This window comes from Lethenteron reissneri, chromosome 54 (assembly GCF_015708825.2).
Source record: "Lethenteron reissneri isolate LAM-NWPU_2019-01 chromosome 54, ASM1570882v1, whole genome shotgun sequence".
NCBI classification, from domain to species: Eukaryota; Metazoa; Chordata; class Hyperoartia; order Petromyzontiformes; family Petromyzontidae; genus Lethenteron; species Lethenteron reissneri.
In genome coordinates, this window is record NC_083832.1 from 11652519 (window position 1) to 11680439 (window position 27921).

The following is a 27921-nucleotide window of genomic DNA, read 5'->3' on the forward strand; positions in this document are numbered from 1 at the left end:
GACAAAGATCACCTGCATAGCCTTAACAGACTTTTGGGGCAAGTGCTGTGAGCGAGTTCCTACACACACACCGACACACACACACCGACACGTACCCCCACTTGGCGACACACTCCACCTCCCTTTTGCTCACCCGTCACCTCACCCCACATCTCCCGCCCGTTTCCCTCCCCTACCCCCCTCTCTACCTCCCCACCAACCCCAAAATCTCCCCCTTCCCGCCAACCATCCCCCCCCCCTTACACCCCAACCCTCTCCGCCTACCCCTTTCTCCAGGGACCCCCCCCCCTATCCGATGCAGCCCCAAAGCTGCGAATAGGGGTCTGAGTCAGACCCCTATTCCCCCCCAACCCCATCTATCCCTCCCCCTCCCTCCCTCCCTCCCTCCCCTCTCTCCCCCTCCCCCCTCCCTCCCCCTCCCCCTCCCTCCCCCTCCCTCCACCATCCGCTCCGTTCTCTCCGGCGGCCGCAGTCAGAGACTCGGGCGGCAAAGCGAAGGCGTCTCCACTCCAACTCCCGTCCACGTCCAGCACTCACGCACAGATCTCACTCACAGGTGAGACACACACACACACTCACAGGTGAGACACACACACAGTGTCACACACACTCACGCACAGATCTCACTCACAGGTGAGACACACACACACACTCACAGGTGAGACACACACACAGTGTCACACACACTCACGCACAGATCTCACTCACAGGTGAGACACGCACACACTCACAGGTGAGACACACACACAGTGTCACACACACTCACGCACAGATCTCACTCACAGGTGAGACACGCACACACTCACAGGTGAGACACACACGCCGTGTCACACACACTCACGCACAGATCTCACTCACAGGTGAGACACGCACACACTCACAGATGAGACACACACACAGTGTCACACACACTCACGCACAGATCTCACTCACAGGTGAGACACACACACACACTCACAGGTGAGACACACACACACCGTGTCACACACACTCACGCACAGATCTCACTCACAGGTGAGACACACACACAGTGTCACACACACTCACGCACAGATCTCACTCACAGGTGAGACACACACACACACTCACAGGTGAGACACACACACCGTGTCATACACACTCACGCACAGATCTCACTCACAGGTGAGACACGCACACACTCACAGGTGAGACACACACACCGTGTCACACACACTCACGCACAGATCTCACTCACAGGTGAAACACGCACACACTCACAGGTGAGACACAAAGACAAAGATCCCCCGTATAGCCTGAACAGACTGTAGGGGCAAGTGCTGTTAGCGAGCACCTATGAAGGCCGGAACGGTACACGAGGGGGTGGGTGGCCAGCACCACGCCCGACCGCCTTTGTCTCCCTAGTGGCGATGTTTACACACCGCACCAGGTACTCATTTAAGGCTGAGTCGACCTAGGGGAGGCCCAGGACCGGTTCAGATAATCGTCACTGGTGTTAGCCGTGAGCGGGAATCGAACCCGGGTCGCCAGGTTCATAGCGCAGCGCGCTAACCGCTACACTACCGCTCCCCACAACAGGTGAGACACACACACAGTGTCACACACACTCACGCACAGATCTCACTCACGGGTGAGACACACACACACTCACAGGTGAGACACGCACACACAGTGTCACACACACTGTCACACACACAGGTGAGACACTCACACACACACAGGTGTGACACACACACAGGTGTGACACACACAGGTGTGACACACACTCACGCACAGATCTCACTCACAGGTGAGACACAAAGATAAGAGATCCCCCGCTGTTAGCGAGCACCTATGAAGGCCAGCACGGCACACGAGGGGGTGGGTGGCCAGCACCACGCCCGACCGCCTTTGTCTCCCTAGTGGTGATGTTTACACACCTCACCAGGTACTCATTTGAGGCTGAGTCGACCTAGGGGAGGCCCAGGACCGGTTCAGATAATCGTCACTGGTGTTGGCCGTAAGCGGGAATCGAACTCGGGTCGCCGGGTTCATCGCGTGGTCCTGGCCACCCACCCCCTCGTGTACCGTTCCGGCCTTCATAGGTGCTCGCTAACAGCACTTGCCCCTACAGTCTCTTAAGGCTATACGGGGGATCTTTGTGTGTGACGCTGTGTGTGTGTGTCACCTGTGTGTGTGTGACACTGTGTGTGTCACACCTGTGTGTGTGACACCTGTGTGTATAACGCCTGCGCGTAACACGTAACACCTGTAACACCTGTGTTACACCTGTGTTAACCTGTAACACCTGTGTTACACCTGTGTTAACCTGTAACACCTGTGTTAACCTGTAACACCTGTGTTAACCTGTGTTAACCCGTGACACCTGTGTTAACCTGTGTTAACCTGTAACACCTGTGTTAACCTGTAACACCTGTGTTACACCTGTGTTACACCTGTAACACCTGTGTTAACCTGTGTTAATCCGTGACACCTGTGTTAACCTGTGACACCTGTGTTAACCTGTAACACCTGTGTTACACCTGTTACACCTGTAACACCTTGTTAACCTGTGTTAACCTGTAACACCTGTGATAGCCTGTGTTAACCTGTAACACCTGTGTTAACCTGTAACACCTGTGTTACATCTGTGTTACACCTGTAACACCTGTGTAACCTGTAACACCTATAACACCTGTGTTAATCTGTAACACCTGTGTTACACCTGTAACACCTGTAACACCTGTGTAACTTGTAAGACCTGTGTTACACCTGTGTTAACCTGTAACACCTGTGTTACACCTGTGTTACACCTGTGTTACACCTGTAACACCTGTGACACCTGTAACACCTGTGACACCTGTGTTACACCTGCGACACCTGTGTTAACCTGCGACACCTGTGTCTGCCCCCCCCCCCCCACCCGCGTGACACCTCTCTCTCCCCCCCTCACCCCCCTCACCCCCGTGCCCCCCACACCACCACAGCCCCCCACCATGGCCGCGCTGTGCGTGTGCGCTTTGCTCCTCGTCTGCGCCCTCTCCTCCCCCTCCATCTCCTCGTCGGTGGCCGCGGCCACCTCCTCCAAACCGTTCGCCCAGCGCCAGTTCTTCACCGACTTCATGATGGCCGACGACGCCGTCGAGTTCTCGGGAGACGACTCTGCGGTGCCGGCCCCCACGCCCAAGCAGCCCTCAGCGGGCCGCCCCAAACCGCCCACCGGCGGGAAGCCGTCGGGACGCGGGCCCGTCACCCCGCCCAAGTTGCCGCTGCCACCGCCGCCACCTCCCGACGCGAGCTGCCCCTTCGGGTGCCAGTGCAGCGCGCGCGTCGTGCAGTGCTCCGACCTGGGTGAGGGGGGGGGGGTGAGGAGGAAGGGGGCGGTGAGGGCTAGGATTGTTGAGGGATCGTCAGGGTGTTGGGTGAGCGCGTGCGGTGAGAGAGTGAGGGTGTCGGGTGAGGGTGTCGGGTGAGGAGTATTGGGTGAGGGGTGTTGGGTGAGGGGTGTTGGGTGAGGGGTATTGGGTGAGGGGTATTGGGTGAGGGGTATTGGGTGAGGGGTATTGGGTGAGGGTGTCGGGTGAGGAGTATTGGGTGAGGAGTATCGGGTGAGGAGTATTGGGTGAGGAGTATTGGGTGAGGAGTATTGGGTGAGGGGTATCGGGTGAGGAGTATTGGGTGAGGGGTATCGGGTGAGAGGTATTGGGTGAGGAGTATTGCGTGAGGAGTATTGGGTGAGGAGTATCGGGTGAGGGGTATTGGGTGAGGAGTATTGGGTGAGGAGTATCAGGTGAGGGGTGTCGGGTGAGGGTATCGGGTGAGGAGTATTGGGTGAGGGGTATCGGGTGAGGAGTATCAGGTGAGGGGTGTCGGGTGAGGGTATCGGGTGAGGAGTATTGGGTGAGGGGTATCGGGTGAGGAGTATCAGGTGAGGGGTGTCGGGTGAGGGTATCGGGTGAGGGTATCGGGTGAGGGGTATCGGGTGAGGGTGTCGGGTGAGGGGTATCGGGTGAGGGTATCGGGTGAGGGGTATCGGGTGAGGGTGTCGGGTGAGGGGTATCGGGTGAGGGTGTCGGGTCATGTTGATGTCACATCTCCTTGAAGCCCATCGCTTGGCTGCACGTGGCTGGTGATCCGCAGCGACGGCCTCGTTACGCTGGCGACCGGCCTGAGGGCCACGAGCGCTGTTCTCCGCTAACTTTCAGAGGGGGGCACTTTTGCCGAGAAGGCATCATCAGTGTGAGGGCCGCCCCATTTGAAACCATTTGGGGTTTGACAGCACCACGATGGTGATGATGGGGGGGGGGGTTCCCCTTTTGTGTATTGACGGGGGGGGGGGCGCACGTCAGGGGCCGCACGAAAGGTCACCAGGGGCCGTCAGTGGCCCGCGGGCCTCGCAATGAAGACAACGAATCCACCGCAGGGGCGGGCCAAGTTGAAGCCTCCACACCTCAGGCCAGGGATAGGGTCTCCAGGACGTGTCATGGGAAGGAGAAGAATATCTCACGAGGCAGGAGGAGGGGAGATCGACATGAGAATGTACCGTCGTCATTATGAATCCCTCACTGCCCTCCCCCTGGCTCTAGCCGCAGGGAGCAGAGGGAGATGAGGCCTACCTTACGTGGGCCCTGTGTCTGTTCCGCCGCCACCTCCCTCCAGGCCTCGTCGCCGTGCCCCAGGCCATCCCCAAGGACGCCCGCCTCCTCGATCTGCAGAACAACAAGATCACGGAGATCAAGCAGGACGACTTCAAGGGCCTCAATAAACTCTATGCAAGTGTCTCCAACAACAACATGCCCAGCACGACCACAACATCCACCACAACCACCAACTACTACGAACGTCATGACGATCACAACCAACGCAAGCATCACAGCCACCATAAACACAGAAAAAAAACCTGCACATTGTAACCACCTAAAAGTCATCGCATCATCACAACCACATAGCACACACAACTATGCAACCGCCACAACCACAGAACCAATACTGAGCTCCACAACCACGATTTTAAAAAAACCCACAACAGCGACCACGATATGATGAACATCGCAGCCACACAACCACCACGTGCATCACGACAAACTCGGCTACCACAACCGCACCGAGGCCAACACTGAGCAGCAAATGGTTGAGTGTTGTCACATTACTGCTAGCGATGCACACAAGCGATACAACGGATTTAAAGGACAATTTGCCTCCAGGCTGGATGGCAGTGCTTCAGGATTATAACGTAGCTTTTCAACCATTATGGAGCAATATCGAATATACGGTCACTTTATTTTTTGGGAGGAGGCTTCAATATCCGAGGCTCTTGAAACCGCATTGTTAACCTCGCTGTGCTCACCACACGACCATTCCCATCATCACCATCACCACCGCCATTACAATCCCCACCTCCATCGCGACACCACAACCATCTCCACAGCTGCCACCACCAACCACTTCACCACCACCACCTACCAACATGACTGCCACCACTGCCCACCCTCCCCGCACTCAACACGGCCCTACCTTATTACAGAGCAGTTCAGACCTTATTGCTCATCCATAATAGAGTTTTTTTGGGTTAGATCGCGTACATATATAAATGTGTCGTTAAAACCCGCCACCACCCGACACAGCCAACTAGTAAGGGTTGTTACGTAAACAGAACGTGGCCAATTTGTCACTAGTACAGCACTAACAACGTTTACAATCTGAGTACGACGTTTCGCTAGTAATTACAACTAGCTTCATCAGGCGACAGCCAGATTTGTGGAGAAGTCTTAACTATTTCGTTCCTTATATCGAGGCGTAGATGTGTTGACCACCCTTCTGCGCTCTTGCACAGTCATGGGGGGGGGGGGGTTACTGAAGCAGCGTACATTATGCATTATGCGAGCCCTTTGAACTTGTCCTTCCTGTCTATTGTGTTTATTAAAATAGCCCTACCAACGGTAATCCCTATTGAAGTACGCTGCCCTTTGTAGGCATGCATTTAAATAATGTATTATTTGATTATTCGCTTCCATGCAGCACTAAGACGGTAGCTATCCGAACGGTTAAAGTTTTTTTTATTTCTTTCAATTTCGATAGATTCTCTAATTAGTCTTGGCCAGTAGTAGCTAGTTTTGCACAAACTTCAACATTATCAAAATTAATTGAGTGTCCTTGTTGGCACGCGTATTCTCCTTCTGCTGATAGTTGCATTTGGGATAATTTAATATTTCTCTGATGTTCTTTGAGTCTCGTGCTGATCATTCGTCCTGTTTGCCCAACATAACGTTTACCACTCGTGCAGTTAATCCTGTACACATCTTCTGTTGATAGCTTCGGTAATACATATTTTGTACCAGATATTAAATTCTGTATTTTATGTACCGTACAAAATCTGACTCGGACGTTTTGTTTTTCCAAACATCTGGCTAGTTTATCAGTTACTCCCGCAATGTACGGTATTTTGATCGTTTAACTACTTGGCCAGTTTCAATGCTCGTTATTTGATTTGGTTTTGGTATTCAATGCCCTGTTGATTTGTGCATCATTGTAACTGTTAATTTGCAGCGCTTCTTTAACATGTTGAATTTCACTTCTCAGACTGTCACCATCTGACACGTCTCTGCTCGATGAATGAGCGTCTGGATAAGAGCAGATTTCTGTCAGCTTCCACTTCCCTGGTGGACTGGATGGATGGGTTTTGCGAGTTGAGATGATTTAGAAATGCGTTCAGTGTATCTTTGCCATATGGCCAGACCACCAATGTGTCATCCACATATCTAAACCACACCATCACCCCGCACAGAAATCTGCTCTTATTAAGACGCTCATTCATCGAGCAAAGAAAGAAATGTATATATTTACGCGATCTAACCCAAAAAAACCTCTATTATGGATGATATTGGTTGCGAAAGCCTACGTGTTAAACGTATTGGTCACCCCGTGCCCTTATACATCTCATCGTGCATCCTACAAAGTGCCATCACAAGGGAGAAACACAAACAAATAGACACAAACATTGTATTTTCCGTATTGAATCGGCTGTACGCCGTATGGACCTGAGAACTCTATTTCCCTGTACAAGAATACGGGGTAAACCATATGGGTTGACAGGTTTGCGTTCGCCATTGTTGCAGAGAGTCGCAATTCGAATCTAGCGGCCTCCCTGGTTAGTTCTGCGGTTGAGTGGCATTGACCGTGTCCGTGATGCTGCTTCACTCGCAGTGGACGTTAAAGATCCCCATGACGTCATTCGAAACGAGTAGGAGGCTATTGCGTTGTCGGCGTCATGGTCCCAGATTTGCCATCTCAAAAAATATGACACCGCAAATTGCTCATTTGGTATCACACACACACGCAGCAGCAGCAGCAGCAGCAGCAATCGTTGCCCTCCTATTGGCAGTAGCCTGATGCCTCAGCTCACTCTTGCAAATGAGACGTCTCCATCCTGGAGGTCTCTTTGAGTTCTCCACTGGTGCCAAACACAATCAGCTTGAGAATGTGAACCTCCGCATCGCGGTGAGTAATCGAGCAATCGGGGCCGTCCCGCCCTCTCTCCCCTTCCTCCTGCCCGTAGGCGCTGTACCTGGTGAACAACCTCATCAGCAAGGTGCACCCCAAGGCGTTTGCGCCGCTCTCGAGCCTGGACAAGCTGTACATCTCGCACAACCAGCTGACCGAGGTGCCCGGCTCCATGCCGCCCTCCCTGGTGGAGCTCCGCATCCACGAAAACAACATCAAGAAGATCCCCAAGGACGCGTTCTCCGGCATGAAGAGACTCCACGCGCTCGGTGAGGCCTCGCTCCTCCTCCTCCCCCGCTCCTCGCCTGCTCCTCTCCTGCTCCTCACCGACCTCTCTTGGGTTTCTTTTTACATAGCAGCGTCGTTGTAGCTCGTGCAAATCACATCTCGCATACTCGCCGAGGGACCAGAGGCGGGGATGAAGGCAGCAACAGTAGCCAGCCGGTCGGAGCCGGCGCTGTCGGTGATCGCCCCAAGCTCTGCGGTCCTCTAGATATGAAGACGTTTTCAGCCAATGAATGTGTACACACGTGCGAGCACCTGGAGAAGCCCCACGTGTGCGAGAGGGCAACACTGGATCCCATACACAAGGGACAGGTGATATTAGTCCGCATTTTGCTGTACCGCCGTCTCCTGGCGAGCCAAGGTACAGCACCCTCCTCGATGCCATGATGGGAGTTTGGCCATCCTGGTCGAGTGTACGATGTGTGGTATAGAGTCGCCTTCACCTCCTCACCATCATCTCGCCTGCTCCTCACCGGAAACATCACCTCTGTCCTGCTCCTCACCTCTCAGCTGCTCCCGCTTCTGCTGTCTCCTCACATGAACCTCACCTTTACTCGACGTCACTGAGATCTCACCTGTAAAACGCACTTCACCTGAACTCCACCTGTACCTTACTCACCTGCAAATGACCTGCATATCACCAGCGACCTGGGCCTCACCTGTATCTCAGCTGGATCTCACACATCACCTGGGCCTCACCTTGATCTCAGCTGGATCTCACACATCACCTGGGCCTCACCTTGATCTCAGCTGGATCTCACACATCACCTGGGCCTCACCTTGATCTCAGCTGGATCTCACACATCACCTGGGCCTCACCTTGATCTCAGCTGGATCTCACACATCACCTGGGCCTCACCTGTATCTCAGCTGGATCTCACACATCACCTGGGCCTAACCTTGATCTCAGCTGGATCTCACACATCACCTGGGCCTCACCTTGATCTCAGCTGGATCTCACACATCACCTGGGCCTCACCTTGATCTCAGCTGGATCTCACACATCACCTGGGCCTCACCTGTATCTCAGCTGGATCTCACACATCACCTGGGCCTCACCTTGATCTCAGCTGGATCTCACACATCACCTGGGCCTCACCTTGATCTCAGCTGGATCTCACACATCACCTGGGCCTCACCTTGATCTCAGCTGGATCTCACACATCACCTGGGCCTCACCTTGATCTCAGCTGGATCTCACACATCACCTGGGCCTCACCTGTATCTCAGCTGGATCTCACACATCACCTGGGCCTCACCTTGATCTCAGCTGGATCTCACACATCACCTGGGCCTCACCTTGATCTCAGCTGGATCTCACACATCACCTGGGCCTCACCTTGATCTCAGCTGGTTCTCACACATCACCTGGGCCTCACCTGTATCTCGCATTGGCCCCTCCCGTACACTCGCACCCCTCGGGCCCCCCCACCCCCTCCCACCCTCCCACCTACTCTGGCCCTGACCTCTTCCGACCTTTATCCCCGCACCCCTTCCCCTTTGGCAGAGATGGGAGGGAACCCCCTGCAGTCGACAGGGATCGAGGTGGGGGCCTTCGAGGGACTGGAGCGCCTCGTGTACGTGCGCGTGTCCGACTCGAAGCTCGCGCGCATCCCCAAAGGTGAGCGGCGCCTCGCGTCTCGCCAGACTCAGCATGGGGTGGATGGGGGGACACTCAGCAGTGAGCCCGCAGCCCCCCTCCCTCCCTCTCTCTCTCGCCGCCTCTCTCACTCCGTCGCTCCTCCTGAGTCTGATGCCGCTCACTGCCTATAGGCCCCGCCCATTACTCGGGTAGCCCCGCCCACTACGCAGGTAACCCCGCCCACTACGCAGGTAACCCCGCACACTACGCAGGTAGCCCCGCCCACTACGCAGGTAGCCCCGCCCATTACTCGGGTAGCCCCGCCCACTACGCAGGTAACCCCGCCCACTACGCAGGTAACCCCGCCCACTACGCAGATAGCCCCGCCCACTACGCAGGTAGCCCCGCCCATTACTCGGGTAGCCCCGCCCACTACGCAGGTAAGCCCGCCCACTATGCAGGTAGCCCCGCCCGCTACTCATGTATACCCCGCCCACTACGCAGGTAGCCCCGCCCACTTCTCAGGTAGCCCCTCCCACTAAGGTAGCCTCACCCACTACGCAGGTAGCCCCTCCCACTAAGGTAGCCCCACCCACTACGCAGGTAGCCCCACCCACTACGCAGGTAGCCCCTCCCACTAAGGTAGCCCCACCCAATACGCAGGTAGCCCCTCCCACTAAGATAGCCCCGCCCACTACGCAGGTAGCCCCTCCCACTAAGGTAGCCCCACCCACTACTCGGGTAGCCCCGCCCACTGCTAAGGTAGCGCCGCCATGTGCCCATATAAGGAGTTGTGTATGAGTTCAGAACATTTTAAACCGGAGACAATTTGAATTTTTTATAAAAGCTTTAGCACACCAGTAGCAGACTTTCTGAAGCTTGTACTGTCCCAACCAAACCCCCAACGCCCCCCCCCCCATTGTCTCCCACCCACCCCATTGTCTCCCCCCCCTCCCATTGTCTCCCACCCACCCCATGGCCCCCATTCCGCTGTCTCCTCTCCCCCCGCCCCCCCCCCCCTCCTCAGACCTGCCCAACTCCATCCAGGAGCTGCACTTGGAGCACAACCAGATCACCGCTCTGGAGCAAGAGGATCTGATCCGATACCCGCTCATTCACCGGTACCACCGCATACCGCACATCATGCACCAAATCACACAAACATCTTCACTTAAAGCTTTCGTGACTGCAGGAAATCATATTCTTTGGGTCGTTCGGTAAAGTCACGTAGATAGGTTCAAAACACCTATCTACGTGACTTTACTGAAAGACCCAAAGAATATAAATCACACATCATGCACTAGACCACACGTCATACACTAAACCACACATCATACCGCGTGGAGTATCTGTGTGGAGAGAGTATCTCTGTGTGAAGTGATATCTCTCCCCGTGTGTCCACCGTGAAGGTTGGGCTTGAGCTATAACCAGATCAAGGTGATTCAGAATGGAAGCCTGGAGACCTGCCCACACCTGAGGGAGCTGCACCTGGACAGCAACGTCCTAACGCAGGTGCCCCCTGGCCTGGCCTTCCTCAAGCACCTGCAGGTGAGTCTCACCCACCCTCCCTCACCCTCCCTCACCCTCACCCCTCCGCTCACCCACCCTCCCACACTCTCAATCCTCCGTTCACCCACCCTCCCACCCTCCCACCCATCCACCCTCCCTCCCACCCATCCACCCTCCCTCCCACCCTCCCACCCATCCACCCTCCCTCCCACCGTCCCACCCATCCACCCTCCCACTCTCCCACCCAGATCCTAACCCCTCTGCTCACCAACCCTCCCAGATCCTCACCCCTCTGCTCACTCACCCACCCTCCAACACCCTCACCCCTCCGCTCACCCACCCTCCCACACCCTCACCCCTCCGCTCACCCACCCTCCCACACCCTCACCCCTCCGCTCACCAACCCTCCCAGATCCTAACCCCTCCGCTCACTCACAAACCCTCCCACTTCCTCACCCCTCATCTCTCTCACATCACCATCTTGTCTAAATCTCTCTTTTCTCACCTAGCGAACTCTGTTGTCTACATTTTTTCTCTCATCTCACTCGGAGTTTAACATTTTAAAAGCTGGGAGGAGGCACAATAGTTATTTATTCAGTGGGCTCCCAGTGAGCCAGAACCACTACTGCCCTCACCCATCATCACCATCAGCCATCATCACCATCAGCCATCATCACCATCAGCCATCATCACCATCAGCCATCATCACCATCAGCCATCATCACCATCAGCCATCATCACCATCAGCCATGATCAACCCACTGCTGGATTAAGGCCTCGCAAAGCCAAAACCATCTTTCGTGATCGTATGATGCAACACTCCTTCCAGGACCTGAACTGATTCCATCACTCCATCTCCTCTGTGACGTCCTCTCCGACTGCTGCTCGTCATCTCTAAAACAGCTCCCGTAAGCCACGTGACTTGTGCGTGGCCACCCCCACTCTGAACCCCTCCCCTCTCCCCGCCCGCTGGGAAAACAGACGCTGCTCCTCCTCCGTGCAGCAGTGTCAAGGCCGTCATGATGCCTCTCCCTTCCTCTCCTTGTCTCTCCTGATCCTTTGCAGAGGGTTCTCCATTCCTATCCCACGCAGAGGGACATATATGTGAAGGAGACGTAGTGTGTGCTTATCTGTGTTGGGACTTACATTACCCACTACGACACTCGATATGATTGTGTTGTGTTGTAGAATTGTGCGTCGAACTCGGACCCACGGTCTTGCCTATAAACATCTGGCAGCTCACCAGCGAGTCTGACTCTCCTGATGAGATAATGAATTGTAAAAACCAGTCCAGAGTTTTTCTTTCACTGAAAATCAATGTTGGTGAAATTATGCGTGTGGGCGGCTGTGGCATGCACCCAAAAACATATAAAAATCCAATTTCTTTTCTTATTTGCGTGGCGCATTGTCGCCTTCACTATTTCGTCTCCCTTGTGCTCGCCTGTTCCACCGCCAGGTGGTCTACCTGCACAGCAACAAGATCGCGGCCGTGAAATCGGACGACTTCTGCAGCAAGGGCGCGAGTCCCAAGCGAGTCCTTTACTCGGGCATCTCCCTGTTCGACAACCCCGTCAACTACTGGGACGTGCCGCCCTCTGCCTTCCGCTGCGTGGCCAGCCGCTCTGCCGTGCAGTTCAGCCAGAATTTCCGCAAGTAGAGGTGGGGGTGAGGGGCGCAGAGGGCCGGCGGGGGCAGGGCGGGGGGGGGGGCTCAGCCTGGGGGCCCGGCCCAGGAAACCCATCCCAGAACCACCGCAGGAGGCAAGCAGGTCCCACCCCAGGGTCCCACCCCGAGCATCACTCCCCCCCCCCCCCGAACCTCGTCCTGTGACCCAAATACCCCTTTTCCACTGGCACAGCTGAGCCAGCGTGGGGCTCTCACGGTACGGGTTTTTGTTTTTTCCCACCGGTGATTTGCCGAACCCGACCGGAACCAAACCGTGCCACGCTGGCCTCGCGAGACATATCAACGTAGGCTCGTGCCCCAAGCAGCACCAGGCGCGGGGTTGATCCTTGTCGGCGTACCCTGCGTCCCATCCAGCCTAACGTGCAGGCGCTGATGTCTCGTGCTTATCGCATGCGACGGCAGTGGCACGACTCGGCTCGGCTTCCGCAGTGGAAAAGACAACCTGGCACTTCCTGAGCCGCACCAAGCCGACTCGACACGGCCCCGGCACGGCTATGGTCGCAGGTGCCGGTGGAACAGAGGGTATTAGATCCTGACCCCAGGAGTTGGAGCCCCATTTTGGGGACCCTGTGGTCTGCCGTGGGGACCCGTACGTCCTACCCCAAGGGCCCTGGGACCTACGAGGGATCTGATCCCCGGGGTCTCTGGGCGACGGTCACACCTGGGACCCCGAAGCTGATCACGTAACAGTTGAGAGCAGGGGGCACAGATGCACGTGAGGGTGGTGAGAGGAAGGTGAGGGGGAAGCAGGTGAGAGTCTGGGTGGGTGAGTTGGTGAGCACGTGACAGTGGAGATGATGGTTGTGATGCTGGTGATGATGACGATGATGGGGATGACGATGGTGATGGGAAATACTGAGTGTTGAAGCCGTGTTACACACACACACACACACCTCTGAATATTTGTGCATGCATGTGTACAAACTTGCACGCACGTGTCAACGAACCTGCATACATGCTTTCCAGCACCTGTACATACACATAGATCAGTACACCTGTACGTGTTCCTGATGAACACATATGTACACCTGCCACTCCAATCCACACATCTGTATGCATACAAATATATACAAATACAAAGATTCCCCATATAGCCTTAACAGACTGTAGGGGCAAGTGCTGTTACCGAGCACTTATGAAGGCCGACACGGCACACCGAGGGGGTGGGTGGCCAGCACCACTTCCGGCCGCCTTTGTCTCCCCAGTGGCGATGTTTACACACCGCACCAGGTACTCATTTAAGGCTGAGTCACCGACGTTGGCAGTTAGCGGGAATCGTAACTCGGGTCACTGGGTTCGTAGCGCAGCGCGCTAACCACTATGTGTACCGCTCCCCACCGTACACACTTGTATACATACACACCTGCATACAAAGAAACGTGTGACCATGGGGGTATATGGGCGGGGGGGGGCGGTCTTGTGTGAGTAAAGTTATAACAGATTTATTATAAATCCACGTAAAGCCGATGACCCCCTGTACCGCCGCGCGATGTCGTTGTTCCATATTCATTCAATAAAAGTGGCTTATGAACCTCACTGTCCGCGAGTCCAACTGGTTCTTCCACAGCCCGGCAGGCCTCCCCCAAGCAAGTGGGACCATGTATCACGAGGACCCCTACAGGCTCTCACCAGGACCACGCATGACCCCCCCCCCCGACAGGGAGGGGCCACGGACCCCCATGAAGACACCCCCCCCCGACTGATGCCAAGAATCCCACAGGCGATGCGGCAATGCCTTTCCCGTAAAGCTGCCAGAGTCTTCAAACGAAACTCAAATTCTTCACCAAGATCGACCCTGTAATGTCATCAACAATGCCGTGAGACAACACTTTACGTGTGGAAGAGTAGGCCAAATACCACTCTCAATATTTGGCTCCAACCACTGCCGCTAGCAGTGTAGCGAACAAGTAATTGCAGGGCTCCGCCTTCACCGTGCTACCTTTAAAGCGCACGGGAGCTGACACGGAACCCGCGACGGATTCCTGGACTTACGTCCTCGGCCAACTTCGCCAACGTGTCCCACGCTCACCAGGGAGGTGGTGCAGGGCCCTTACACCCCAAGCTCTGCGCCGTGCCCTCGTCCTAGAAGAATGTGTCGCTTTGACATCAACCAGCGACTGTTTGTACGCGTTGGCGGCGCTCCGCGGGAAGGGGAGTAGAGTCGGGGGGGGGGGGGGGTGAGGTGTGGGAAAGGAGAAGAGAATGGGAAAGGAATGGAGAAACAGGAGCACAGGGTCAGGAGGGACGCGGAGGGAGAGGCTACATGGGGGCCTCGACGCTGCTGCACGGAGGAGCAGCGTCTGTTTTCACAGGGGGCGGGGACTCGAGTCGTGTAGATGAGAGGGGAGGGATCCAGAGTTGGGGGCGGTCACACAAGAAGTCACGTGGTGTACGGGAGGCTTGGGATGTTTACTTACGCGGAGCGCGCCACTGGGGCGGCAGACTCTGTGTGAGTCGGCAATTGTGGCCGGCACCTCCGCGGGCTACGGCACAGACTCTAAGCAGGGTCCGTGGACCCCACACGAAACCCCCCGTAGATCTCAAGGAGCCCGCAGACCCCCACACAGGGCTGGAATGCCCGGAAGGAGAAGGGCAACGGATGATTGGGATTACGGGGGGGGGGGGGGGGGTCGAGTCCCTTCGAGCGGTGTTAAGTCTGGGACCACGTGAACATGGGGTGCTAATGGAGGGGGTGGGGGGGGGACCTTCGGACCCCATTCAACCACCACGACACTTGGGCCACGCGGGGACTGGCAGGGGCGCAGCGGGGGGGGGGGGTATGCCCCCCATCCTCACATTGCAGACTCTGGTGGGTGGCAGTCTTTAGCCCCCCACGGAAGATCCCAATGTATGGGGTGGTTGGAGCCAATTTGAGTAACATGTTAATGGTGACATGCGCTGGTGTTCTTGGTTACCGCTGCTCACAAGGAACCCCATTGCCCATCACACAGGAAGGCAACTCCGTGCGGCGTTGTGATTGGAGAGACGGCTGCAGCCGAGAGGTCGGGACACCAGAGGACGACTAATGACGACAAAATGAAGGACACGGGATCTGGTTTTTCCACAGGGGACAAATTAACGTTTAATGTGACAGTTTTAAAGGCGTGTGCGATCGGCACGCATTGCAGATTGAACACGGCCCATCGGTAGCGCGTTCGCAGCTCGTTGCAGGGTGGTTCGCGGTTCGAATATGTGGCAGGCCGCCCCTGGCAAATTATGGTCCGTGTCTTCTTGGTTCTTTCGGTAAAGTCACGTAGAAGGGAAATAATAAAATAATAAAAATAAAACATAATAAAATTATGGTCCGTGTGTTAAACCGCACAAATACAACGCGCCGTCTTGGTTCGCGGCCGGCGTTAAAAAGTTCCCCTGACGACGTTCGAAACGTGATGTAAGGGTCGCGCTGTGAGATGTACTCAGCTGTTTCGTCTTTTGTAATTCCTCTGCTGCATGAGGGCATCTCACACGCAACCCGGATTTGACTTCACTGCCCTCTGCTGCCCGCATTACTACAACCACATTAAAGAGTACAGTACTACGGTAAACACAAATCAAAATCTGTTTTTTATATTAAAGCCAAAACAAAACAAATCCCATGTCATCTGAACCAGGATTTGCATCTCATGCCCTGCACGTATTGAAGCACAGCCGCCCCTCTGTTCCACATGTGCGCACCTCCACGCGTGAGAGATGCGGGTTGTCAATCGTCCGCTTCTGGACTTTCCTTATTCGGGTTTTGATCTTTGCTGCCTAGTGCCTGTTCCTGTGCCCCACAACTCCCCAGTGCCGGATGATCACAGTCGCAAAAGTAGCTACATATGCTACGGGCTTTCAGGCTATCAATTCCGGTTCAGTGATTCTGCACTTGCTCTATTATTATAGTACTATACCGCCTTCAACTTCTATGAACGACTGGGTGTTTAAGGTTAGCGATTTGCAGTATTATCTGGCTGTATAGCAAATGAAAAATACAATTACTTTATTGTGCAAGTAAAAAAATTGTGTTTTAATATTTAAATGTTTTTTTTTATGTAGGGCCCCTTTATATCATATGCTACAGGCCCCGCAGGAGCTTAATCCGGCACTGCAAGTCCCCCGTGCAACCGTGCAGAGCTCGCAACACAACATGGCGTGGAGCGCAAGCTTAGACGGAACGCGGAGCGGATCGCAAGCCACACTTTTGTGTCAGGCGCACACCGCAAGGCGACACGGCGCCTGCCTAACAGAAGAATGGAGCAGAGCACGTCCACTGCTACACAATGCACTGGATGGAACGTGGCGCAGAGGCCGTGGCGCCTTGCAGGGCGAAATTCACGTGATGGTTGTTGTTGTTGTTTATATAAACACAATTGGTGAGCGCAGGCCCAAAGGCCCGAAACATCAACAACAACAAAAAACCCCCAGTAATAAACAGCACTACCAAAGTTGTTAAAGAAAACAGTGTGACCCGTTTCTTGAACTGGACAAGGTTATTGTAAGAATTTGGGAATAGCGGCGACGGCAATGATGATGATGTCAGATGGAATTCCACAATGGATTAGTGCGAGGAAAGAAGCAGAAAGGGAAGTTACGACCTGCAGTGTAGTGAGTGGGTGAGTGTTGTTGTGACCTGCAGTGTGGTGAGTGGGTGAGTGTGTTGTTGTGACCTGCAGTGTGGTGAGTGGGTGAGTGTGTTGTTGTGACCTGCAGTGTAGTGAGTGGGTGAGTGTTGTTGTGACTTGCAGTGTGGTGAGTGGGTGAGTGTGTTGTTGTGACCTGCAGTGTGGTGAGTGGGTGAGTGTGTTGTGAGCTGCAGTGTGGTGAGTGGGTGAGTGTTGTTGTTGTGACCTGCAGTGTAGTGAGTGGGTGAGTGTTGTTGTGACCTGCAGTGTAGTGAGTGGGTGAGTGTGTTGGTGTGACCTGCAGTGTGGTGAGTGGGTGAGTGTGTTGTTGAGACCTGCAGTGTAGTGAGTGGGTGAGTGTTGTTGTGACCTGCAGTGTGGTGAGTGGGTGTGTTGTTGTGACCTGCAGTGTGGTGAGTGGGTGTGTTGTTGTAACCTGCAGTGTAGTGAGTGGGTGAGTGTTGTTGTGACTTGCAGTGTGGTGAGTGGGTGAGTGTGTTGTTGTGACCTGCAGTGTGGTGAGTGGGTGAGTGTGTTGTGAGCTGCAGTGTGGTGAGTGGGTGAGTGTTGTTGTTGTGACCTGCAGTGTAGTGAGTGGGTGAGTGTTGTTGTGACCTGCAGTGTAGTGAGTGGGTGAGTGTGTTGGTGTGACCTGCAGTGTGGTGAGTGGGTGAGTGTGTTGTTGTGACCTGCAGTGTGGTGAGTGGGTGAGTGTGTTGTTTTGAGCTGCAGTGTGGTGAGTGGGTGAGTGTGTTGTTGTGACCTGCAGTGTAGTGAGTGGGTGAGTGTTGTTGTGACCTGCAGTGTGGTGAGTGGGTGAGTGTTGTTGTGACCTGCAATGTGGTGAGTGGGTGAGTGTTGTTGTGACCTGCAGTGTGGTGAGTGTTGTTGTGACCTGCAGTGTGGTGAGTGGGTGAGTGTTGTTGTGATCTGAAGTGTGGTGAGTGGGTGTGTTGTTGTGACCTACAGAGTCCACACGACTCTGTTCAACCAATCTCTAATTGACCGAGTCCTCAATGCGTGTGGAGGAATCAACGGATGAAGCTCACGGAAAGAGTGGCCAACGTAGTATAGTAGCAGCGACAGACGAGTGATAGGGGAGGTTTGTGTTCTCTGCCAGGGGTGCACCATAAAACACGACATGGAGCATGTGAAGGAACTTGGAAAGTGACCCAAATGTCCCTCCACTGGGCAAGGGTCGGAACCACAACACGGCATGGAGCACCGCTTGAAGGAGCATGGCTAGCGGATCGTGGGTCCTTGTGATCTTGAGCCTTGGCCCTGATATAATGTGCCGTCACAACACCGGCCTAATTCGGGGGTTGTGGGACAACACACTGGTACATCCGTTTTCTATTGAAACTAATTTCGAGCATTTACAGCATTGTAACTTTATCTAAATTGCATTTTTAAATACAATACACAAATACTGTGTACAGTATATAAAAAAGGCAATAACAAACAAAATGTGAACAATCAACACAAACTTTCAAATCACAATTTTTATTTTTATTTTACCAGGTTCAAGCCCATTGAGCTCTATGGCTCTTTTTCAGATGCGACCTGGTCACAAATGATAGCTCAACAAAGGGGCTTATCACGTGGACATTTATAGCAGCCAAATACCCTAAATGCACGTCGACTTTAAATGTGGAGGGGAAAACCGGAGGACCCGGAGAAAAATCCACGCGACCACGGGCGGAAAGACATGCAAACTCCAAATATACAGCAGGCGACAGGGTCGGGGTCGAGCCCACGACCTCCTGCATACCTGGCGAGGCAGTTAACATCTCGTGTTGTGGTTCTTTTTGTTGTGGTGTTGGTCAGTGTGTGAGGCCGTGGGCAGGCACGGCAGATACACGTGAGCGTTGTTGATGTTGTGCTGTTGATGTTTGTTGTGTTCTTGCGTTGTTGATGTTTGTTGTCGTGCTTGTGGTGGTGGTGGTGTCAGTACGTGCGGCCCGTGGGCAGCCGAGGCAGGCACACGTAGGCGTTGGGTGTGCGGCTCAGGTTGACCGGGTTGCCGTCCAGGCGGATGTCCTCCAGGACGCGACGCATAATCGGTTGCTTGGTGCTGCAGAACGTGTCGTCTCGGATCTCCTGCACGTTGTTGTACTGTGGGGGGGGGGGGGCGGTAGAAATGGCGGGTTGTGTTGGGGAGGGGGGGCGACAAAGCGTGGCGGGCTGTCAGGCGTGCTGGATCGCCTCTAGGAACTGCCCAAGGTGGGATACGTGCCCCTTGCTTGGGCACCGGAGTATTTTCGCCCATGTGTACTCGTGTTTTGCCCATGGACCCATGTACCTGTGTAGGTGTCCATGTATCTGTGTAGGTGTCCATATATCTGCGTACCCATGTCCTGCCCATGGACCCATGTACCTGTGTAGGTGCCCATGTATCTGTGTAGGTGCCCATGTACCTGCAAGTGCAGCACGCGGAGACTCATGGGGAATGGCACGGGAATGTGGTCGAGGCGGTTGTTGCCAAGGTAGAGGTAGGTGAGCAGATTCATATCCTGCAAAAAGGCAAAGATCCCCCATGTAGCCTACGCATGCTGTTGGGGCAAATGCTGTTAGTGATAACCGATGAAGCGCCACACCCGGTACTCGCTACATAACAAGTCGACCGAGTGAAGGCCCAGGACCTGTTGAGACATGACTCACTGATGGTAGCCTTGAGCACGGTCATAGGGCTTGTAGCCCAGTGCGCTAACCACTGTGCCGCAGTGACATTTTTAAAATCTGGAAGAATTATGTGCACAACAGCAAACAATCGCGACCACCATTGACACTGAGTGGCGGTGACATCACCACATCGCTTGTACCAGGCTAGTAGGCACTTGTCTGGCTCAAACTGGGATCGATAGCTGTGCATTCGAGGCCGCTGGCACACGCTGATGTTGATTAATTATCCCGATGGTACCGTGGAAAGAAACGTAGAGCAGAGGAAGAGGCCACCAGGGGTCACCCCCATTAGCCGCGGTGGTGCTTGGGTGCGTGCCACGTGGTGATGTGGCTCGTCGGCCAACTCACGCCAGTCCTTGGTGCCAGGCAGACAGGCCCACACGCACATATACAAGAGGCAAAGATCCCCGTATGGGCACTGCAGACTGATAGGCAAGTGCTGTTAGCGCGCACGCTGCACGAGGAAGGTGGTGTGGCCAGCACCGCGCCCGACCGCCGTCGTCTTCCCAACGCCGACCTCGACACACCACACCGGGTAGTTATTCAAGGCTGAGTCGACCTAGGGCAGGGGGTCAGCAACCTGAAGCTTCTGAACTGCGTGTGGCACTTCAAGGACTGCTTCGTGACGTTATTTATTAAGGACCACATGCATTGCGGCTCTTGAAAATAGTATTGAGGTTTTTCTTTTACCGAATTTGAACAATAAATGGCTCTTTTTGTTATTTTGGTTGCCGACCCCTGAGCTAGGGGAAGCGTTACGCAGCCGTGCAGGAGCTGGGGGTCTGTGAAGGAGTTGGGGGTGGGTGGGGGGGGGACGCAACCCTGAAGACGTCGACGGGGAGGCCGCTGTTGACCAGCTGGTTGTGCTGCAGGTCGAGCTGACGCAGGGAGGAGGGCAGCGCCGGGATTGCCGTCAGGCGGTTGCTGCCGAGGTTCAGCTCCTCCAGCGCCACCAGCCCCACCAGCGCGCCGGTCTCCACGCTGGCCACCTCGTTGTTGGACAGGTCGATGCGCTTGAGACGGGCTGGAGGGGGGGGGGCGGCGTTGGCGGAGGGGACGGAGAGGAAAATCGAGGCGGTCATCACGGGTCAGGAGTCTGAGGGTGCCATGTCGGTGTGTCTCTGTTTATGTGTGTGTGTCTGTTTGTGTGTGTCTGTTTGTGTGTGTGTGTCTGTTTGTGTGTGTCTGTTTGTGTGTGTGTGTCTGTTTGTGTGTGTGTGTGTGTGTGTGTCTGTTTATATGTGTGTGTCTGTTTGTGTGTGTGTGTGTCTGTGTGTGTGTCTGTTTGTGTGTATGTTTGTGTGTGTGTGTCTGTTTGTGTGTGTGTGTCTGTTTGTGTGTGTCTGTGTGTGTGTCTGTTTGTGTGTATGTTTGTGTGTGTGTGTCTGTCTGTGTGTCTGTTTGTGTGTGTGTCTGTGGGGAGTGGTATTGTAGCGGTCAGCGAGCTGCACTACGAACCTGGCGACACGAGTTCCATTCCCGCTCACGGCCAACACCAGTGACAGTTACCTGAACCGGTCCTGGGCCTCCCCTAGGTCTACTCAGCCTCAAATGAGTACCTGGTGGGTATGTAAACATCGCCACTAGGGAGACAAAGGCGGCCGGGCATGGGGCTGGCCACCAACCCCCTCGTGTGCGTTCTGGTCCTCACAGGTGCTCGCTAACAGCACGTGCCCCAACAATCTATTTAGGCTATACATGGGGGATCTTTGTTTTTTTTTATCTGGGCACCAGGATATCTTAACTCGTGTACCTGACATCACCGCCACTTCGAGGCGATGGCGGTTGTTGTTGTCTCTGTGTTGGGGGACGCGGTAGTGTAGCGGTTAGCGCACTGCGCTACAAACCCAGTAACCTGAGTTTTGTTTCTGCTCACGACCAATAAAAGTAGTGAATATTTGAACCGGTCCTGGGCCTCCCCTAAGTCAACTCAGCATCAAATGGTGCGATGTGTAAACATCGCCACTAGAGAGACAAAGGCGGCCAGACGTGGCGCTGGCCACCCATCTCCTCGTGCGCCGCGCCGGCCTTCAAAGGTGCTAGCGGCTAACAGCACTTGCCCCAACAGTCTGTTAAGGCTATACAGGGGGTCTTTGTCTTTGCCCCATATCTGCGTGCTCCTGTGCTTTGGCGCCCTACGCTGTCGCCCCCCACCACCACCACCGTCCCCCCCTTATGTTCGGGCCCGGTCCTCTCACTCAGGCCCTGGAAGTCGGCGAGCCGCACGGTGCCAATGCGGTTGTATCGCGCGTAGAAGTAGGAGGTGTCGCGAGGGAGCGACGGGATGGCGTCCAGGTCGTTGTCGTCGCAGTAGACGGAGCCACGCAGGCACACACAGAGCAGGCACGTGGGGAGGCCTGGCACGGGGGCGGCACACGGGTTGCACGGAGAGAGAGGGCAGGGGGGTGCACAGAGAGGGATCATGGGGGTGGTGGCGACAGGAGTTGAGTGCGTCAGGGTTTAGAGTTGAAGGAGCGCTGTGTTTGTGTTCAGGGATTTGTGTCTTTTACACCACCATCTCCGCAACTACCATCACCGTAACAACCACCATCTCCGCAACCACCATCACCGTAACAACCACCATCACCACAACCACCATCACCGTAACAACCATCATCACCACAACCACCATCATCACCGTCACAACCACCATCACTGTAAAAACCACCATCACCGCAAACCACCGTCATCCACACCGCTTTCACAAACACCATCATCACCACCATCGCCGCAACCACTACCACCTTCACCACCACCACACCAGAGATTCACAATTACCTATTGGTGCCTCCTGGCCAAACAGCCCTGGTCCCCCTGCTCCCCCTGCTCCACCCGCGGCGGGGGGCGGTGCGGTCTTTGGCTTCTCGGTCACGGGTGCCTTGGGCTGTGCCTCCGTCTTCGGGATGAGCAACCCGGCCTCCTCCTACAGCGGGGGAGAAGTTAGAGTCCGGGTTAGGGCCGAATGTCAAGTGCCCTGATGCTTTCACCTTGGGCCCTCACAGCACAGTTAACAGCCAGGTCAGAGTGTTGCTATTATAGTTCAAGTTAGGGTCGGTTTTTGGATCATGGTCAGGTGTTTATGTTAGCCTGTTAGAATGCAGGGTTAGAGTTAGGAATCAGGGCCAGGGTCAATTTCATATTTAGGGCTGATGCCATTCTTCATCCATTATGGTGAGGGTTAGGGTCAAAGTTGAGTATTAGTGTTTTAGGATGATGGTCAGAGATGAGGCTGTTGAGGGTCATGGCCAGAGTTGGGATCAGTCTCAGGGTCAGAGTTGGGATCAGGGTTAGGGTCAGACTTGGGATCAGGGTTGGGGTTACCCTTAGCATCTGGGTCAAAGCTGCGTTCATTTATTGGGATCAGGGTTAGGTTCCGTCTCTGGGTCAGACTTGCGAGTGGGGTTAGAGGGCTACTGTTCATGTCTTGAGAGCAACACTATTTATATTTGTGTGAGGATCAATATTAAGGTCAATGATTGGGTCAGAGTTTGGATCAGGGGTCAAACTGTACCCGCTCTCCATATTGTGCCCCCCTCCCCTGGCCCAGACCCCTAACCTTGGGCTCCGCCAGCAGTTCGGTGTCGTAATTCAGGAGGTCGTCGTAGTTGCTGAGGTCGGGCACGGGGTCCTGTGGGGCCTCGACAACGTATTCGGGCTCCGGCGGCGGCGGCGGCGGTGGCTCCGTGGGGCGCGGCTTCTTGCGGGCCTTCTTCTCCTTGGGGGGCGCCGCGAGGATCGGCACCACGGCCAGCAGCACCAGCGCCGACACGATCAGGAGACGCATCCTGAACGGAGACGCACGGGGAGGCAAGGGGACAGACGGGGAGACGCAGAGACAAGGGGAGTCAAGGGAGACACGGCGAGAAAGTGTTTTACCAGCAGCACTAGCGGCGACACCACCAGGGCGGGCATCCTGAATGGAGGCGTGCCCTGGGGACAGACAGAGAGGCACAGAGACAGTGACGGACTGCGACTAAAAATCAGCCCAGGCATTTGTAAACACACTGGCCCAAATTGACTTGGAATTTGCATTGGGCCATTTGGGCTGGTCCAAAAAAAAAATGAGCCGGTGAGAAGGAATATTTAGGGCTGCTGGATGGGACTTAGAGCCAACTGAGAGCGTAAATAAGTAATATATATTTGAGATAATAAAATATTTAAATAAACAAAACATTTTCAATTAATATTTTTTTTACTCTGATCACTTTAGAAATTTCCCCACACAGACCGGCCCACCGGCCCTCGGAATGCACCAGGCCAAAGGGCATTTGCCCGGACTGCCCAAAGGCCAGTCCGGGCCTGCAGAGAGATAAGGGAACACGAGGGAGAAACAGCTAGAACAATTCAGCAGCAGCAACAACAGAATCAGAATCTTGATTTAGACTGGAGAAATCCGATGAGCTATGAAGTTTTTTTTTCACAGATGTCCAGTATGGGCGGGCCAGCAACGACCACGCCTGGCCTTTTTGAATGACATGGGGACACAGGGAGACGTAGGAGACACGAGGAGACACTGAGAGTCATTGCGAGACATTGGATTACTAGTAGCACCAGCAACGACACACCACGCGTGGCATTTTTGAAAGAGGACATGGGGACACAGGGAGACACAGGGAGACACTGAGGCATCAGGCCATGGGAACAGAAGGAGGAGACGGGAGGGGACAGCGGACACAAGGACTGGGGAGACAGTAACATTAAAGGACACGGGGCCTCCCATCAGTGTTTGTCCATTGCAAACACAAACCCGCGCCACTTGTGTTTGATGTTGGTTTGGGTTTGTTTGCTTTGTCTCTGTGTGTGTTTTGTTGTCTGCGGGGTCAACCGCTGAGCGTGCAGTGAACTCTGGAGCACATCAACGCCCAAACAATGCCACAAGCCTGGCCACTCATATTGGCCATGGACCATCCATAACCCTACCACTAACGCGAGCCATGTGACCTGCCACTCGCACCACCCCTATACTAGCCACAACCACACCACTCGCACCACCCCTACACTCGCCACAACCATACCACTCGTACCACCCCTACACTAGCCACAACCATACCACTCGTACCACCCCTACACTAGCCACAACCACACCACTCGCACCACCCCTACACTAGCCACAACCACCCCACTCGCACCACCCCTACACTCGCCACAACCACCCCACTCGTACCACCCCTACACGAGCCACAACTACTCCACTCGTACCACCCCTACACTAGCCACAACCACCCCACTCGTACCACCCCTACACTAGCCACAACTACTCCACTCGTACCACCCCTACACTAGCCACAACCACCCCACTCGTACCACCCCTACACTAGCCACAACCACATCACTCGTACCACCCCTACACTAGCCACGACCACAACACTCGTACCACCCCTACACTAGCCACAACCACATCACTCGTACCACCCCTACACTAGCCACAACCACCCCACTCGCACCACCCCTACACTAGCCACAACCACCCCACTTGCACCACCCCTACACTAGCCACAACCACATCACTCACACCACCCCTACACTAGCCACAACCATACCACTCGCACCACCCCTACACTAGCCACAACCATACCACTCGTACCACCCCTACACTAGCCACAACCATACCACTCGCACCACCCCTACACTAGCCACAACCATACCACTCGTACCACCCCTACACTAGCCACAACCATACCACTCGCACCACCCCTACACTAGCCACAACCACATCACTCGCACCACCCCTACACTAGCCACAACCACATCACTCGCACCACCCCTACACTAGCCACAACCATACCACTCGCACCACCCCTACACTAGCCACAACCATACCACTCGCACCACCCCTACACTAGCCACAACCATACCACTCGCACCACCCCTACACTAGCCACAACCACATCACTCGCACCACCCCTACACTAGCCACAACTACTCCACTCGCACCACCCCTACACTAGCCACAACCATACCACTCGCACCACCCCTACACTAGCCACAACTACTCCACTCGTACCACCCCTACACTAGCCACAACCATACCACTCGCACCACCCCTACACTAGCCACAACCATACCACTCGCACCACCCCTACACTAGCCACAACCACCCCACTCGCACCACCCCTACACTAGCCACAACCACATCACTCGCACCACCCCTACACTAGCCACAACCACATCACTCGCACCACCCCTACACTAGCCACAACCATACCACTCGCACCACCCCTACACTAGCCACAACCATACCACTCGCACCACCCCTACACTAGCCACAACCATACCACTCGCACCACCCCTACACTAGCCACAACCACATCACTCGCACCACCCCTACACTAGCCACAACTACTCCACTCGCACCACCCCTACACTAGCCACAACCATACCACTCGCACCACCCCTACACTAGCCACAACTACTCCACTCGTACCACCCCTACACTAGCCACAACCATACCACTCGCACCACCCCTACACTAGCCACAACCATACCACTCGCACCACCCCTACACTAGCCACAACCACCCCACTTGCACCACCCCTACACTAGCCACAACCACATCACTCGCACCACCCCTACACTAGCCACAACCACTCCACTCGTACCATGTGCCCTACCACGAACACGAGCCATATCCATACTCCCACATACTCTAACACGTGCCTTAACACGAGCCATATCCACACTCACAGGTGCTCTAGCACGTGCCCTACCACTATCTCTCGCACCAGCCCTACTCCTAACACTGTGCATTGTCCTTCCTGCGCACCTCCGATGTGCACGGTTGGCTATGTACGGTGCAAAAGAAGTTCAACATGCATACAGGCCACATCCATACTCTTAACACATTTTAACCCGTAACTTTAGCCGTAATTCTAGCCCTGTAATCTATAACCCCATAGTCTAACGCGAGCCCTGCCACGACATGAACACAATGGAGCTACAACTGGATTCGAAGCTTTCGTGAGTGCAGGAGTTACTCTGTGGGTCTGTCGGTGAAGTCACGTCGAAAGACGCTAAATAATAGAATACGACGTTTCGATTGCAACACAAGCCACCATCATCAGGTACAAATGGATGTGAAAATAAACATGGTAAACTTGGAAATATAACATAATCTCATCCATTTGTACCTGATGATGGTTCCTTGTGCTGCAATCGAAACGTCGTATTCTATTATTTAATTACATTTCTTTCTACGTGACTTTACCGAATGAACAATGGAGCTATTTTAATAATATCTATACATTTCTGTCTGCTTAACAGGCGCTCACGCCGCCGTAGTTTGTGTGTGCGTGTCTTTGTCACATGTGCTGTGTCGATGTGTCAGTGTGTGCGATGGACAGAATAGGAATGTGGGTTTGTGTCTGCATTTTTTTAGTATATGCGTATTTTTGCGTGTTTGTGTGTTTTCAATGCAAATGTGCCTATTCTGTATCTGTGTGTCTGTGTGTATCTGTGTGTATGTGTGTGTCTGTGTGTATCTGTGTGTCTGTGTGTATCTGTGTGTATGTGTGTGTCTGTGTGTATCTGTGTGTATGTGTGTCTGTGTGTCTGTGTGTCTTCTGTGTGTCTGTGTGTCTTATGTGTGTCTGTGTGTCTTCTGTGTGTATCTGTGTGTCTATGTGTCTATCAGAAGTCAGTCGCGCACGACGCCCCGAAATAAGCGAGGTTCGATTCCTAGCCACGGCTAACATCATTGACGTGATATCCAAAGCAGTTGACTCAGCATTGTGTCAACTTCAGCACTGGGGAGACAAAGGCGGTCGGTGTGGTTTCGTGCGCCTTAATAGGTACTCGCTAACAGCACTTTCCCTAACTCACATGCTGGTAACGGATCCAGGGAAGAGCAGTAGTGTGGTGTGCCAATGAGCGAGAGTGTGTGTCACGTATCGAACCTGTAACTTCGCAGTCGACGGAGAGTCGATCTGGAGGAGTCGCCGCTGGTCGGCAGAGATGGAGCAGAGATGCGGGAGAGACGGAGGGGACGAGAGGCAATGCGGGAGGCAATGCGAGAGGCAATGCGGGAGGCTGGGGGCATTTACAACAATGGAGCCATTGAGACCCCCCCCTACTCCATCCCCGCGCTCCCTGCAGACATCCGCGGAAGTCCCCCCCCCCCCC

The 27921-nt window shown here is 54.5% G+C and overlaps 3 protein-coding genes across 4 annotated transcripts; 1 reads left to right on the top strand and 2 right to left on the bottom strand.

The window, feature by feature from the left end:
* The first annotated feature begins 428 nt into the window (after positions 1 to 428).
* LOC133356537 (biglycan-like) lies at positions 429 to 14056 on the top strand. 2 transcript variants are annotated; one of them, XM_061574096.1, is made up of 8 exons: positions 429 to 556; positions 2946 to 3309; positions 4618 to 4730; positions 7514 to 7727; positions 9251 to 9364; positions 10353 to 10446; positions 10735 to 10873; positions 12291 to 14056. In XM_061574096.1, exons 2-8 carry the CDS (start codon positions 2955 to 2957, stop codon positions 12489 to 12491), a joined length of 1230 nt encoding a protein of 409 aa, XP_061430080.1. In that variant the 5' UTR covers positions 429 to 556; positions 2946 to 2954; the 3' UTR covers positions 12492 to 14056. The 2 variants fall into 2 exon arrangements, with proteins under 2 accessions (XP_061430080.1, XP_061430081.1); XM_061574097.1 differs by lacking the exon at positions 429 to 556 and adding an exon at positions 1749 to 1768.
* A 1517-nt stretch (positions 14057 to 15573) lies between these two features.
* On the bottom strand, positions 15574 to 18361 carry LOC133356481 (mucin-3A-like). The gene is made up of 4 exons (XM_061574011.1): positions 18347 to 18361; positions 17885 to 18118; positions 17167 to 17701; positions 15574 to 17129 (listed from the first exon to the last, which is right to left on the bottom strand). Exons 1-4 carry the CDS (start codon positions 18359 to 18361, stop codon positions 16990 to 16992), a joined length of 924 nt encoding a protein of 307 aa, XP_061429995.1. The 3' UTR covers positions 15574 to 16989.
* A 247-nt stretch (positions 18362 to 18608) lies between these two features.
* On the bottom strand, positions 18609 to 27854 carry LOC133356540 (opticin-like). The gene is made up of 7 exons (XM_061574103.1): positions 27696 to 27854; positions 23360 to 23588; positions 22582 to 22726; positions 22002 to 22160; positions 20625 to 20827; positions 19539 to 19634; positions 18609 to 19236 (listed from the first exon to the last, which is right to left on the bottom strand). Exons 1-7 carry the CDS (start codon positions 27836 to 27838, stop codon positions 19069 to 19071), a joined length of 1143 nt encoding a protein of 380 aa, XP_061430087.1. The 5' UTR covers positions 27839 to 27854; the 3' UTR covers positions 18609 to 19068.
* Positions 27855 to 27921: the final 67 nt, after the last annotated feature.

Bases quoted from the DNA above. Each gene is read 5' to 3' on its own strand.
- LOC133356481 (XM_061574011.1), bottom strand. The intron at 17,702-17,884 runs GTCACAACAACA...ACTACACTGCAG, and splicing joins ACCCACTCACTACACTGCAG to GTCACAACAACAACACTCAC. The intron at 17,130-17,166 runs GTCACAACAACA...ACCACACTGCAG, and splicing joins ACCCACTCACCACACTGCAG to GTCACAACAACACTCACCCA.
- LOC133356537 (XM_061574096.1), top strand. From the start codon at position 2,955: ATGGCCGCGCTGTGCGTGTGCGCTTTGCTCCTCGTCTGCGCCCTCTCC. The intron at 3,310-4,617 runs GTGAGGGGGGGG...ACCTCCCTCCAG, and splicing joins CGTGCAGTGCTCCGACCTGG to GCCTCGTCGCCGTGCCCCAG. The intron at 10,874-12,290 runs GTGAGTCTCACC...TTCCACCGCCAG, and splicing joins CCTTCCTCAAGCACCTGCAG to GTGGTCTACCTGCACAGCAA.
- LOC133356540 (XM_061574103.1), bottom strand. From the start codon at position 27,838: ATGCCCCCAGCCTCCCGCATTGCCTCTCGCATTGCCTCCCGCATTGCC. The intron at 22,727-23,359 runs GTTAGGGGTCTG...CCCCCGCTGTAG, and splicing joins AACTGCTGGCGGAGCCCAAG to GAGGAGGCCGGGTTGCTCAT. The intron at 20,828-22,001 runs GTGAGAGGACCG...CCCCCCCTCCAG, and splicing joins CGCCGACTTCCAGGGCCTGA to CCCGTCTCAAGCGCATCGAC.